This window comes from Argiope bruennichi, chromosome 3 (assembly GCF_947563725.1).
Source record: "Argiope bruennichi chromosome 3, qqArgBrue1.1, whole genome shotgun sequence".
Classification (NCBI taxonomy): domain Eukaryota; kingdom Metazoa; phylum Arthropoda; class Arachnida; order Araneae; family Araneidae; genus Argiope; species Argiope bruennichi.
The window spans coordinates 101,156,766-101,171,946 of record NC_079153.1 but is presented as its reverse complement, the minus strand read 5'-3'; the positions used below and the strand labels follow the sequence as shown (position 1 = coordinate 101,171,946).

At 30.2% G+C, this 15,181-nt stretch overlaps 1 protein-coding gene across 1 annotated transcript; it reads left to right on the top strand.

Moving 5' to 3' along the window:
* The first annotated feature begins 738 nt into the window (after window positions 1-738).
* On the top strand, window positions 739-9,914 carry LOC129963642 (glycogen-binding subunit 76A-like). Its single transcript, XM_056078132.1, has 2 exons — window positions 739-1,102; window positions 8,876-9,914. Exons 1-2 carry the CDS (start codon window positions 1,087-1,089, stop codon window positions 9,709-9,711), a joined length of 852 nt encoding a protein of 283 aa, XP_055934107.1. The 5' UTR covers window positions 739-1,086; the 3' UTR covers window positions 9,712-9,914.
* Window positions 9,915-15,181: the final 5,267 nt, after the last annotated feature.

Genomic DNA, 15,181 nt, shown 5'->3' with positions numbered 1-15,181 from the left:
ATACTTGAAAAAAAAATAAAAATAGCTTCAATTTAATTGTAACAATGTAATCTATTGGTGCAAATCAAATAAAAAATATTATTATTATTATTATTATTTTGAAATTTTACACAAAAAAATATACACTGTAATTAAATTGGCATTACTAAAAAGAAAACTTTTGAGATTTTAATATGGTATAAAGATTAATTTTGTGTATTTTTTTACTTAATTAAAATTAATTAAAACTACAAAAGAATCTTTTTAGATGCAAATTCCTACTTTTCAAAATATATCCGTACCAATTTTGGTAACTCTACATTAAATAGTTTGCTTATATAGCGTGCTCTTATTTACCTTTATTATTAGTAGACGTTTTAATGATGTGCTCTAAAAGTCTGTATATAAACATATAAATTTTGATGATACGAAAATTATTCATAATTGTAGGCAAGTAAATGTTACTGACGGCAAATAAATAATAATAAAAAAAATAAAAGCATTTAAGCGCATCAACTTCCTATTTGACTGTCGGCAACGTTTTCAGAAAAATGCACGCACGTGAAAAAAACGAAAAAAAAAAAAAAAATGTTGACATGTTTTATGACATATCCGACAGCTTACATGAACTGATTCTTAATTGCTCGAGCGAGTTAAGTTGAGGTGCCGCAAACTTCAGGCAGAGTGATTCGTCTGCAATGAAACCACGTTTAGACGAAATAAAATTATAGAAATCAAGTAATCTACCACGGGGTTACATGCTGTTTAGCACGTGTTTTGTTTACACGATTAGTTTCAGAAATAGAAAATTACCAAACTAAATAAATGAAAAGGCTATTATTATCGTTTTTCCTTTATCGAACAGCTAGATTAAAAATAAATAAGCAAAAAGTAGGTTTGGAGGAGAAGATCATGAACCTAATCAAAGGTGCTCGAATCCGTAATCTAATCAACTCATGAATTGGGACGTAATCTTAGCTTTCTGCGGTATTTTTGGCAATTGGCATTCAGATTCCTGTAATGATTATGAGTTCTGCTCTTACGTTCAGATGATTGTGTATTGTCACAGACGGACAGGAAGTTACTCGCTAATACTAAATTATCGGCATGGATCAAAACGATCGTAAGTATTCTTTTACAGCCTTTAATCTTACATGTCTATTTTTATATTCTGAAGGTTAGATAATTTAAATAATGTTCATTGAACAGATGCTTTATTTTCTTCAACAATTATTTACCATTAATTTTGAAAATATTATGTCTAATCTGTTTTTCCTTCATGTATTAAATGCATTTTCAAGAAATTTAGAATAAATTGCAGTTTATTACGATTAAAAAAAATAAGTTATGTAATGAGCGACAATATCGACACTCAAAAGTTATTTAAATGAAATATTACGTTTGATTTCTTTTAACTACTTTTTGGTGATTTTTTTAGTAATATGAAAAGATGCTTAGCACGCCATATAGTTTTTAAGACTATATGACACTACTTTAATGCAATACTTTTAAAACTCTGTGATCTAAGTACTGGTTTAAAATAAATAGCGATCCATTTTATTTTATAAGTTTTCAGATTTATAATTAAAGTTTTCTATCATTGCTTAAGATTATTAAAAGCCTGGAATTGCCGATGGATTTTCAACTAGGCAACTGCCTAAAACCACTTTGTTGAGGAAGATAGCAATCAAGTTCATTAAAAAGTCATTATTAATTTATTATGAATAAAATATGGTATTTTATCACCGATCCTTATTATGTTTAACAGACTAATTATTACAATATTTAGTTAATTACATTCATTTAGTTAATACAGTATTTATGAACATTAAGTATCTGTCTAGATAATATTGTGAATGAACATAAATGACGCTCAGTTATGAGTCACAGTAAATAAATGAACCCATTTTCATAAGGTTACTAAAAATAAAAGTAATTAACACACTGATTAAATTAAAAATGTTTTGAAATAATGAAACTAAATGGATTAGCTTATTAAATTAGAGATCTCAAAGTGCATATTGTCCACATTGGCTAAATGCTTAAATCCAGTGTGGCTTGGAATTTGGTCAGAATAGGTTATTTCATTATGTGGCTTAGTAAATCCAATAAATTACTTGATTTAGAAGTTTTAGCATTTTTTGAGCTTGGGATAATTTACAAGTTTGCTTTCAAATCACATCATTGAAAATCAAAGGTTTCCAATCTACAGATGTTTTACACCAATGAAGTCCTAAAGCATCATTAGTACTGCTTCCGTTAGATTTTTTATACCAAATGAAGTCCTAAAGCATCATTAGTACTGCTTCCGTTAGATTTTTTCAATTTAGTAATCAAATATGATTCAAAAAGGTATTTTAATTTTAATCACTTTACTAACTTCAAATGAATGTTTTAATTTCCTTTTTTTTTAAATTATTTGTCCAAAGGCTTTGAGCTAGTGGGTTGAAATTTGGTATAGTCTTTATACGAAATTTGCAGATTTTATCAAATCTTTAATAAAATTTGTTTAGAGAAAGTCCGTCTATCAGGTTATTCGAATATAAGTTAACACGATATTTACAAAACGAAGAGAGCTATATAAATAAGATTCGGTACACAGATTCAGCATCTATAGTGTACATACTTATCAAATTTTGAGACAAAACCGACAAAGGATTGATTGTCTATCTGTCTGTACTTCCAGAAACATGTTAACGCGGCAATTCAAAAACGCAATGATTTAAATATATAAAACTAGGTATGGAATTTTGTGATTCCTGTTATTATTATGATTATTTTCTCATACTGTTTTATAATAGATATTAACAGATATTTATTGAAATTATTTCTTGATTTTTGGAGCAATTTTATTTGATTCTATCATTAAAGATTTTTATCAATGATTTCATTCTGTATTCGCGGAAGTACCGAGGATTTGAAATTTTAATGGACTATGATATTCGTTTGAATTAAAAAACAGAATTCATTCTAGATATCTTGTCACATAATGACTTTGAACTAACGATAGTTTTGTGATAACATATCTATTTTTATCGGTATTTATTATATTGCATAAGCTTTCAATTAGTAGTAAAATATGTTCAAATCAGAAAAAAATTATTTCAAAAAACCATGAATTGCGTGTTAAATATTTGTCATTCAATTTACTGCTTATCTATTAAAACTAAATATAACTTGTGCAAAAATCAACTATAAATATTTTTAGCTGAATAATGTCCACAATTTTTAACTCAATCGCAAACAATTGAATTGATGTAAAAGTAAATAATCGTCTATATTAAATCATCCAATGCATCAGTTTATCGAGAAAATTGTTTGTTCAGCTATCCAGTGTTTTGCATACATCAATTTTTTTCAACTTTCATAAAAAGAAATTTTATTGCTATCAGAGATTTTCGAAAATTTCTATCTTAAGCGAAAGTGTTATAGTTGTAAATATAATTTTACCCGAAATATTAGATGCGACAGTTTAAGAATTGTTGGGAAGTAAAAAATAAAATGAATATTCGAAATATAGCGAATAAAAGGTTCTCCTGCTGTTGTGTTGTGGAAGTTTGGAGGAAGGGGGGGGGTCATCTCAGTTGTCTTCCTCGTCATCTGACCGTGGTTCAAAAGTACGAGGTCTGTCCCAAAGTAGCTCTAGTGCTGCTTTAAATGGGGCGTTAATATCACTAAATTAAACTAAACTGGAGAAGGAAAATTGATTATTTCACTATTACATCAGTCGTATATTATTTCAGAAGTATTTAAAGTGCAATTATTTGAAAAAAAAAAGAATTAAAATTCGACATTTCAATATTAATGGTCATGTTAAAATAATTCACCAAAGGTCTTGCTTTTTAAAAAGTGAATTTTTCTGAATAAAATTTTTAACGAATTAACTAATCAGATTCAGATAAAAAATTTATAAAGCAAGCTTCTAGCATTGGGTCTGAAAGAAACATATGCAATTCTGTTGTAGCAAATTTTTAATTTGTTACAAACGACACTATTAGCTGTCATCGATACTGAAATTGTCAACACTAGTGCATCAAAAAATTTAAAGGGGGTTCGAATCTTTAGCTAACAATGAAACATCATAGCATGATAATATTTTATTCTTGATTTATTTGTCTTTATTTTGCTTTTAAAATTTGTTCTTAACTATTGTTAACTTATAGATATTAAATTAGATTGTAAGGTATCAACTGACATCTCTTATTTTTCTCAATGAACAAACTAATAAACGGGTGCTACCAACTAACTGGGCAACTAAATTATTATATGTAATCTCGTTCCCAACATTCTCCACAGCCTGGCCAACCTTGAGTAGGGATGACCAGGGAGACCGGACGGGTTACTTTTCGACCATTAACTCTCAGTTTGCAGGATCTTATATCTCCGTCGCGTCCCTAATGTAGGTCCATCACTTTGGCCTTCAGCATGTATCGTTGTCTGACGTCTTCTTGCAGGAGTACGATATCGCCAACTCGGGCGTAAACGGAACTTTCTTGATTTCGGCACCAAATGTAGGTTTTAAATTAGACTAAAAGGTATCAACCGACATCTCTTTATTTTTCACGAAGAACAAACTAGTAAAATATCCGCTGCCAGCTGGGCAACTAAAATATTATATGTTATTTCGTTCCCAAAAAATATAATGCATCAATAATTGAAAAATGCATTAAATTTTTTGCTCTGGATAGACATGCCATCGAAATGTGTTTGTCACAAAATTACCTACGGCGTGCTGTACACGTCAGCAGGCAATTATTACAGAAGTAGCCAATTGGATTAGCCTCCCTAAAACACTCTTGAATACTTTCTAATGAAGGTGTTATTACCTGCCCCCTCACAAAGAAATTGTGGACCTTGAGTAGAGGCAGAGAACGTCTTGCATGGCATTGGCGTACAATAGGTACGAAATATTAATCTGTGACATGATTTTAGCATTTTTACTGAATCGATCATGTGAACCTTGGCGAGTTTTTACCGATTAATCCCTGGCATACGGTTAATATCATACAAATTTTTCCTTGTGCCTCAAGGTGGGTTTGAGTAGTCTATTCTGATTGCAGGCATGCAAAAATATAGACAGATAGACTACCAGACTTTTGGAAGTTTTGATTCCAAATTTGACATAAAATCAATAATTACAAAATATAGATCTTTGGCATGAATTTCGAATTTTTATTGAACCTGCCATGTGATACTTGGCTATTTATGATTAATCCCTGGCATACGGTTAATATCATACAAATTTTTCCTTGTGCCTCAAGGTGGGTTTGAGTAGTCTATTCTGATTGCAGGCATGCAAAAATATAGACACATAGACTACAAGACTTTTGGAAGTTTTGATTCCAAATTTGACATAAAATCAATAATTACAAAATATAGATCTTTGGCATGAATTTCGAATTTTTATTGAACCTGCCATGTGATACTTGGCTATTTATGACTGGCATGCGGCTAACAATATCCGAAAATCGAGTTTGTATTTCAGAAGTGTGTTTTTCTTAGCCGATTGAAACCAAAATTTTGCACGGAACTATAACTGTAATCACAAATCAAATTTCAAACATTCAAGCCACTGCGTTTTTGAATTATCACATTAACATGCTTGTGAAAGTTCAAACAGATAGATGGTCAATATCTTGACGGATTTGGTTCAACATTTTATCTGTACTTACATTTAGAAGTTAAATCTGTATCAAAATTTTACCCATCTGGTTCTTTCCGTTTTGTAATTATCATACTAACTTGTATTCGAACAGCCGGATTTTCTTTGAATAGATTTTGCTCAAAATTTGATAAAAAATCTATAAATTTGATGCAAAGATTGTATACCGAATTTAATCCATTGATCTGAAAGCGTTTTTGAATTTTCATGTTCTCAGATATACAGACAAACAGATATAATGCTAAAAGCATGTTTTTCGGATTCAGGTCTAAAACGTGGAGATTCATCCAAAATTCCAAATTCGAATTTTTCGACGATTCCAACATTTTTTCTATACTTCGTATACCTCTTACCTTCGAAACTGATTTTTATTTAAATAATTTTTTATTTAATAGACTTTCTATTTTCTTTAATTGACGGACTAAAATGATAACTTTTGAGGAATTTCTCTTCCTAATTTTTTCTTTACAAGGACTAACTATTATAGATAGAATATTGAAATAGGACTTTTTATATATGGCCAATGTGGATGAATCTGGTCTGAAGTAAGAATATCGAAAAATAACTGCAAAATATTGTATTTTTCTTTAATTCATCTTTCTTTACCTTGAAAATTTTCTAATCAACTATTTAATTGTTTCTGATCTTACATAAAATTTTATTTAAGACAACTTTTTATAAAGAGCGTTATAAAATATACTCTTAAGGTACTCAAGTAGGAAATTCAGAAAATTTGGCCGCTTGAATAAAATTGCAAATGAAGAATTAAAATAAGGTGCCATGCAATATTGTGTTTAACTTAATTCTATTTTGAACTCTGATATTAAGGAGATATCTAGATCGTCAAAGAAAAGTTATCAGGATGAGATAGAAAAGATGACATGTGTGTAAACATAAGAATTACTCAAGATGCAATTGTTCTTGAAAAATAGAGAATGTGAATTTTTTTCCTTGTTTTTTTTTTCTATTCTATAATTTTTTTGCATTTTAGTTTTCATTCTAGATTTTTTAAAAATTCCTTTTCAAGTGCTATATTATTGCAGGAACGGCAATTCCTGTAATATATTTGAAATTTTACATGTTGAATTATATTATATAGATATAAAAAGGAGAGAGAGAGAAATATATAAAAGGGAGAAAAAAACTAGGAATTTTAAGTTTTGAATTATTGATTTTTTTAAATTAATCGCTGCTCTGAGAAAGCAATTTACACAATTCTAATTTATTTAGAGTTCTTACTGTTTGTGGCAGGTAAAGATGATCACGCCATTCTTAAACATTTGTATACCTTCATTATTTTTTTTTTGTTCATACTTGCCCTTTTGAACTAAGCGTCGATCAGAATAAAAAAAAAGGGTAAGCTGGAAAACAAAGGTAGATTCCTTAACGTTAATATTCTTAAATTCCTTTCCATTCGTAGGCAAAAACAATGACACATTGCATATTGAAGCGACCATATATAATGATTTTGTTGAAATCGAATAATTCCGCATTTATTCTAAAATAAATATTGAATATGATCGTGTTAATATATTTAAATAAATCAAACACATTCAAAAGAGCTATAGCGCGTGTAGCTTCTAAAATTTTCTAAAACTGATCATTTTGTCATAATATTGACAATAAATGTTTTTGCACATTTTTTAAAGTTTTTTTCAAGCTATTAAAGACAAACATAATGCTAAAAATGTGTTTTTTCGTACTAAGTATGTGTGCAAGTGCTTTTAAACGATTTAAAATTAAGGGAAAAGAATGCTTAATTTTTATTTATTTAAATGTGCCAATACAGATAATTTTAAAAATAGTCAAAGCTATGTGCTGAAAAGTGATTTTCAATCCCTAACTTCTAAGCGATTACAATGGTCGAAAAACATTTTGTTCAGAAGTTGTTCATCTTAACGTGACGTTGTTTCGCCTAATTTGATTCATTTTTCTATCTTCAGTCGTAAAGAAGATACAGAGAAATGAAAATCTCCACGCCCTTAGAGCCAAATTGCCCAACTTCGAACTCACCCAAGATTCTTATTCTCCTTGACCTTACAGTGCATCGTGTAGCCGTTTGGCTACACGATTATTTCCATTTATAAGCTTTACGTGACTGTTACAAAAGGCAACAATGGATGTTTGAAAAGCTTTTTAAATGCTTTTTGATAAACATGAGTAGACAAGGTCGATATATGGCAACAATGGTATTAGGATAAGATTTTATCTGGGAACTCGGGAAAATACTAAGACATATGAATAATTCAACCATTAACATGCATTTTTTAGGGTTAAAACGCTTTATTCTCCTTAAGGTAGCCGACTACGTTCGAAGCAATATTTTTGAAAAATTGGATTTTTTAAAAACTATTTATGGTTTTTAGATGTATTGTCAATTATAAACACTATATATACAAAAAAATTATTTGGAAATATAATATATTTTGAGAAATAGGAAAATTTGTAGTAAATTTTAATGAAATTTAACCTAAACGGTTAACACTCTACACAAAATTATAATGCAGCAATCCTATTTTTCTTTGTACAGAAGTTATAGAATATAATGATGAATGAAATGAACCACAATCTAAAACATTTTCAGATGCAAAGAAATTATGGGTAAAAACGTACGTATATATACATTTTTTCCATAAATTTACAACTTAATTTTTCTGAAAACACCTATAAATGAAAAAGTATTTCACCAACAATAAAACTTTTGGTTTATTTCATTACCCATATTATTTAAAACACACGCTGAAATTTTTATGTAAATACCTCAATTAGTTTTTGAGATATCATGTTAACGGTGGATAATTTTTATGAAAATTAAAGTTTGAGAAAATTGAAGTTAAAGAAATATTTTAGCTAAAAAATTGTTTAAAATTCTCCTGAATGATAGGTCAGACCTTCTTTTTCCTAGAAAATACTATTTTGGAAAGAGGAAAGCCTGAACTATAAGAAATAATAATAAAAGAATTCGCCAATGTGGTCGAAAACCAGTGTTTTTAACGTAGTCGGATACCTTAAATTATTATAAAGTACTCTTCTGAAAAGAGGGTGGTTTTGGGTTCTAGGTACTATGATCGGTGAAGATCTATAGAAATTTCACCAAAATCACACCTTGAGAGACATTGAAATATGCAATCTACAAAGAATCCATCTAAAACGTTCAAATATGAAATTTGTCGAAATCTTTTAATAAAATCCTTAATTAATATATTCTAATTTCAAAATTTTTCATTCTTTTAGGGAGTACAGAACTCAATTTGAAGCACAACTCCTCTCCAGATTCTCCATTCTCAGACTGCAACCCGAATTCCGATATTCCGACATTTAAATTTGAGAATGAAGACAGAGGTGAAGTATCCGAGAACAGACGTAATGGATCGGCCACTTCAAATAACGCAGATGTGGCAGAAGATGCATCTCAACATCTCACCGTTCCATCTAAAGACCCTCGCATGCTGCGTTCTTCTTCGTTGAAAATTGGTAAATCTTCTGCTGATGGTGCTTCGAGTGATAAAAAGATCGTTCGATTCGCAGATGCAATGGGTTTAGATTTAGTAGACGTCAAAGTCTTCACAAACGATGGGAGTCTTCCTAATATACCCCCATGCGCTTTCAATGACCTGATGGTGAATTTAAACAATGACAAAAAGCCTCTTTTATCACAAGACCCAACCCAAGACAAATATGTACTTGTTCCTCAGTTTGAACAACCAGGATCTGGTGCGAATTTTATAAATCGAGTGAAAGACCAAAAGGTGTGCTTAGAAAATGTGATTATACTCGATCTACAAGTGACTGGAATAGTGAGGATATCAAATCTGCATTATAAGAAAGTAATTATAGTGCGATACACGACAGATAATTGGAATTCTGTACTAGAACAGCCTGCGATATATGTGGAAGGATCATCCGACACAGTCACGGACAAATTCAAATTCACCATTCATCCCCGTCACATGAAGCCTGGTGATAAATTGATTTTTGTATTGAAATACGAAGTTTTAGACCAAGAGTTCTGGGACAACAATAACTCCAATAATTACACATTACTGTGCAAAGCAAAAAGATCGAAGTAAATATTGCAATCATATGGTACGCAAGAAAAGCATAATGTACAAACTGGTTGGTGTAATGTATTTTGAATATTATACTTTGTTACATGAACTGCTTTTAAGACTATTTGTTTTAAGTCATCAAGACAATTTGCCTTGGTTTTTTTTAAGTCATATTGAAATCTGGACATATTGCTTCGGTTCTTTTTTTATATAAAATGTTTTTAAATGAGATTGCCAATTCCTTTGTTTTGAAATACCATTACCTGGCCAATGCAACGTATTTGTTTTAGCTGATGATTGAATTCTGTTTAATTACTGTGATTAAGTTACTTTAAAAACCAAACCATGAATGAACTATGACCATCGAAAATTTAAGAAAATTAAATAGCATAAGTTATCTCATCAAATGTACATATGCCCAGTTTCTATATATTCAAATGGAGCTGAGGCAGCAATTTTGAATACTTGAAGCTATGAATAAGGTTGAAAATTGCGGTAAAATTTCAATTAAAAGAATGTTTGAGCAAAAAACATAATGAGGATGTTAGAAGAGACTTTGATGTTTTCTAATAGATTTGTCTTAAAAATTCAGAAACCGCAATAACAGGAAAATTACTGATTAGGAGGAGTTCACTCTACAATGCTTCTATATTTCACAGTCTAACCAATCTTTCAGTCACTGTTTATCAAAAGTATACAATTTTTTTTACTAATTTTTTTACCGAGTAAAAATTAAATAACCAGTTAACCATTTCGATCTCTTCGGAAAATGCGTATTTAAATTGTGTCTCAAAAATTTAGCGATACCGAGTATACACGTCAAACACAGACTATTTGTAATATGAAATTATGTTGTAATGAAATGACTTTTATTTTTTTATTTCAATAATCACATTTATTTATTTTAACTAACATACCTTTTTTTGCACATAAACGAAAAGAAACATAAAAAATTAATTATTTAAATTTGCTGTTAAAGAATGGTATTGAGCAAAGCATTTTACAACGCATAATAATATTTTATTTACACTTTGATTTCGACATGGCCTCAAAATATTTTCAACATCTTGAAATTTACAAATATGTTTGACTTTTTACTAAAATTGTAATTCTAACTGCAAATTGTCACTAATTATTACTCCTGACGAATAAACTCGTCAAAGCACATAACGTACTTTTTACAGGACGAGTATACTCGTCAATAATAGTTAACTGATTAACTAATATATTTTGAATTTTTTAACAATAGAGTAATGGATGCAACCTCATTTTGGAGTAATGCAACCTCATTTTGTTCACAAAAAAATTGTGAAAGAGAAAAACAGCAACTGTTTATACAGAAATAAGAAATATTGAGGAAAAAAACAAGAGTTATGGAATATGTTAAATATTCCCCGTTTTATTAGCATTTATTTGAACAGAATTTGAAGTCTGTTTAACCTACCATATTCCCAGTCAACACTAGTCTTAAATTGCATTCCTGTGTAATAAGAAATCAGAGTAAAAATATTGAACATTTTTATGTTAAATATTAAAATTGGTATTCTCTTATATTTAAGGAAACATTGTTACAATGAAAATTCGACTGATTGATCGAAGTCTCTTTTACATTAAAGCGCTTATTTAGGCAGGTAAGATATTAAAATGAAGTATAAATATTGGCAAACACTTGTAATTTCTTTCGCTGATGCTGAAATATTGAATAGAAATATAAAAATGAATTTTATTTTTAAAGAAATACTTATAACTATACAAATTCTTACTTCCAGCTGGCTGTACAAATGATATTTGAAGATAAAATATAAAAAGAATAGTAAAAATTGAAATTATCTTTACATTTTAGAAAACACATAAGTCTTGTAATGCATTTTTTTCCGAATAATTCAAATTTACAAATTCTTTTATACTTTTGTGAGAAAATCATGAATATGAAGGATTGAAATTTAAACATGAAAAAATATTTCATTTTCTCATGAGCCAATGATTTTGAAATTCATGTTTTAATATACCGTCTAAAATTTCTTGTCTTATCTTATGATTAGATGCTGCAGCAATATTTTCTGATTTTTCTGTCAGTTCCTTGTTTTCAGAATTCAGTTGCACAACTGAATCTTTCCTAGGAATATTTTCGAAAGTGTCTTCTACTACTTTTTTTATATTTGAATCGCCTTCTGAATTGCTGTTCCATTCTTGATGTTCAGTAACCAATGGATTTTTTTTTCTCGAATTTTGGAATTGTCTTGTTGTTCCCATTATAATATCAACATTACCCTTTTGTTCCTCGATATTTTTAGGATTCATTTTGAAATGAAATGTTTCAAAGTTGCTTTGACCATTCAGTGTACCATGATATCCGCCCTCCCCTATACTAGTATGGGCTCCTCCACTTCCACTCGCAATGACATAAACTTGTATAAGAGGAGATTCCCTGCCAAAAGTTTTATTCAATTTAACGCCAGCAGTATGAGGTTCGATTGCAGCCACTTGGTGATTTACTTGATCTTGAAAAGGCGAATTTAACTTAGTAATCTCAGTTATGTTCGATCTGACTGTATGTTCGTATGGACGCTGATTAGATGTATTTAGCATGGTAATCCCTGTTATGTTCGATGAGGTAATTGTTTGTTCGTATGGACGCTGGTGAGATGTACTTAACGTGGTAATTCCAGCAATGTTCGGTATAACAGTTTGTTGATCTTGACTATGATAAGTTACATTTTGATTTTGGACAGAAATAATTGAGTTTATTTCAGTACCGTATACTTCAGTGGTTGCCAGTTGCTGATGATTTCGGAAAAGAGAACCTGAGGTCCCAGAAAGGGGTGAAAGGGTTTGCCAAACGAGAGCCTTGTCCCTTCCTCCTCTTACTGCATCGCTTACTCTGATCTCCTCATTGCTACTCTCTTTGTCAGATTCTTCTGTCTTTTTAGAGCTTTTATGAGTTTTTCTCCTCTTTTCCTTTGGTTTCTTCGTTGTTCGTAGTGTGATTTTCTCGTCCATATTTCCTGTAAATTCTTTGAAATCAATCCCAGTGGGGAACATATCTGGTTTCCAACCTAGCCATGGAATGCATGGAATTCGTATACAACCAGGAGGAATGGTTTTCATGGGGTGCATAAAGGTATCCGCTCCATACCAGTTACCGAAACCAGTAATGGCATTAAAAAGCAACTGTCCTTTCGTCACAAAGAGGATGCAGTTGACAAGAATAAAAATCTGAAAAGACAGAAAATAATTAGTTTAATTAATAGCTATTAACGAAAATAAACTACATTATTAAACAGAAGTATCTAACCGAAGAGTAATGGATTGATAGGGCATGATTGTAGAACATTAATTGTAGAAAGAAAGTTATGTTTTCTGTAATTTGCTTAACTTATTAACTTGTTTCAGAAGACCGATAGATCCTTTAGCAACGAATTGCTAGTTGTTCTCCAGTTATCTTTTTTTCCTCCAAGTGAAACACAAATCTGTGTTAATTTTCTTTAAAAGCCTAACATGAGAGTATCTTACTTCCATATTTTTGCATCCGAGTTTAAGTCAGATTTTAAACTCGAATGTTACATAGTTGCTTTAAGGTTTCTTTGATCAATTAATGGTATCAAACTTTATTCTTGTCATAAGCCCTAGGCCCACAGATTTAATCAATAGACCAAAATATATTAATACGGAATATTCTTCTCATATTGATACATAAATAGATGATTATATTGTTAACCTCCAAGTTAGGTACATAAAATATGTATTCCATTAGTTGTTTAAAAAAAGTTTAATTCTATGACTACAATTAACAAATATTTATTTTAATTTTATAAGCGACGAAATTACTGATAAAATCGATTTTATTATAATACCAAATTTTTGTTTGGAAATAAATTTTCCCATTTATTCAGAAACATTTGTAAACTTGTTTATAAAAAGTACCGAATGGTCGTCAAAGATTGCTCTAATTCTTAACGATTGCATTTATTACAGAAAAAAAACTGTTTAGCACCTGAATAAGTAATCATTTCACAAACAGCTTATCAATTCCTAAATGCAACAAATTCATCTTTACACCAAATTTGCATAATTTTGTCAAATTTCGTGGGAAATCCATTCAGAGGAAGTGTGTCTTCCGGCTGACTGAATATAAGTTAACATGAAATCTACAAAACGAAAAGAGCTAGAGAGACAAAATTTGGTACATAAATTCAGCATCAATTGTATTGAAACAAATCTGTCGTGGGGAGAACTTTCTGCCGTTTCTTTTTTCTTTTATATTTTCACATGTATGTAATAGCGATAGCTCAAAAACTTAAAAGTGCAATGACTTAAATATGTGAAATTTGATATATGATTTTATGACTACACTTATACTCACTTGCAGGTTCTGTATGAAATTTTAATTTCGAACGGTTGGAAATAGCGCTTGTAAAACAAAATTTAATTTTCGTGTACTATAATAGGAGTACTATACGAGAAGATTAAATCCGATTTTAAGTATGTATAAATTTGCTTCAAATAAAAAAAGGAATTCATTGTAATGAAGCATAAGTAGATATGTCAATACTTGAATGTAAAACTGAAGTATTTATATTTACAATAATTGCTGAAAAATAAATTCTATAATTCAATATTTTTTTCTACAAAAATAATTCTTTAAATTGCATCGACTTTTATCCTTAAATATATTAACGTTGCGAGTAATTTTGACAGTCTTAGCGTCAATGGCCCGACTTAGATTTTATTTCTTTTCGCTTAAGCTATTTTTTTCGGGCAGTTTGTTTTGTCTGAAGTCGCTAAAGTCAAAAATTAAGATGGCTGACAATAATAGTTTTACAATATTGTGTATCTGATAAACCATCTTGATTGGCGACTTGGCATTGTTGGCATCTTTGGCGAGATAAAGATGCACTCGAAACTAGATATAAAGCTGCATTCAGGCGATTTTTTGCCACATGTAATCTTGTTATTTTTTTTATTGCAACTCTAAAAGCGATTTGTTACTATGTCTTTAGGCTACCCAAGATGGCAGACTCTTGACAAATTTTCGAAAGCCAAGATTTTCTCGATTTGGTCATGCTTGGCGAAAAATCGACACTAATCTTCTCTTAAAGATAATTTCTATTATACATTTCTTTATAGATTTTATGAGATAAATAAAAGCTTCCAATTCCCATTGAATCAGAGAATTTCGTTTATTGCGTTATTAGTGGTAGATTATCCAAGAGTTATTTTATAGCGTAGTTTAATGTAGCTTAATTAGGCTACATTTTGGATCGATGCGAGAACTATTTCGGCCGTAATTAGTTGATAAGGGCAATTCCTAGTCAGCATCTCCTTTTTGAAATTTTCATACTACATCAGTGGCAGGAAGTTTCATCATGATAGATTTAATAGACTTGAAGTGCACTAGGCTTTTATTTGATGGAAACGGCTCCTAAATCTAATATTCTGGCACCTGGTCATTACGGACTCGTCTGGTAAAACTAAAATGTATTGATTTTTA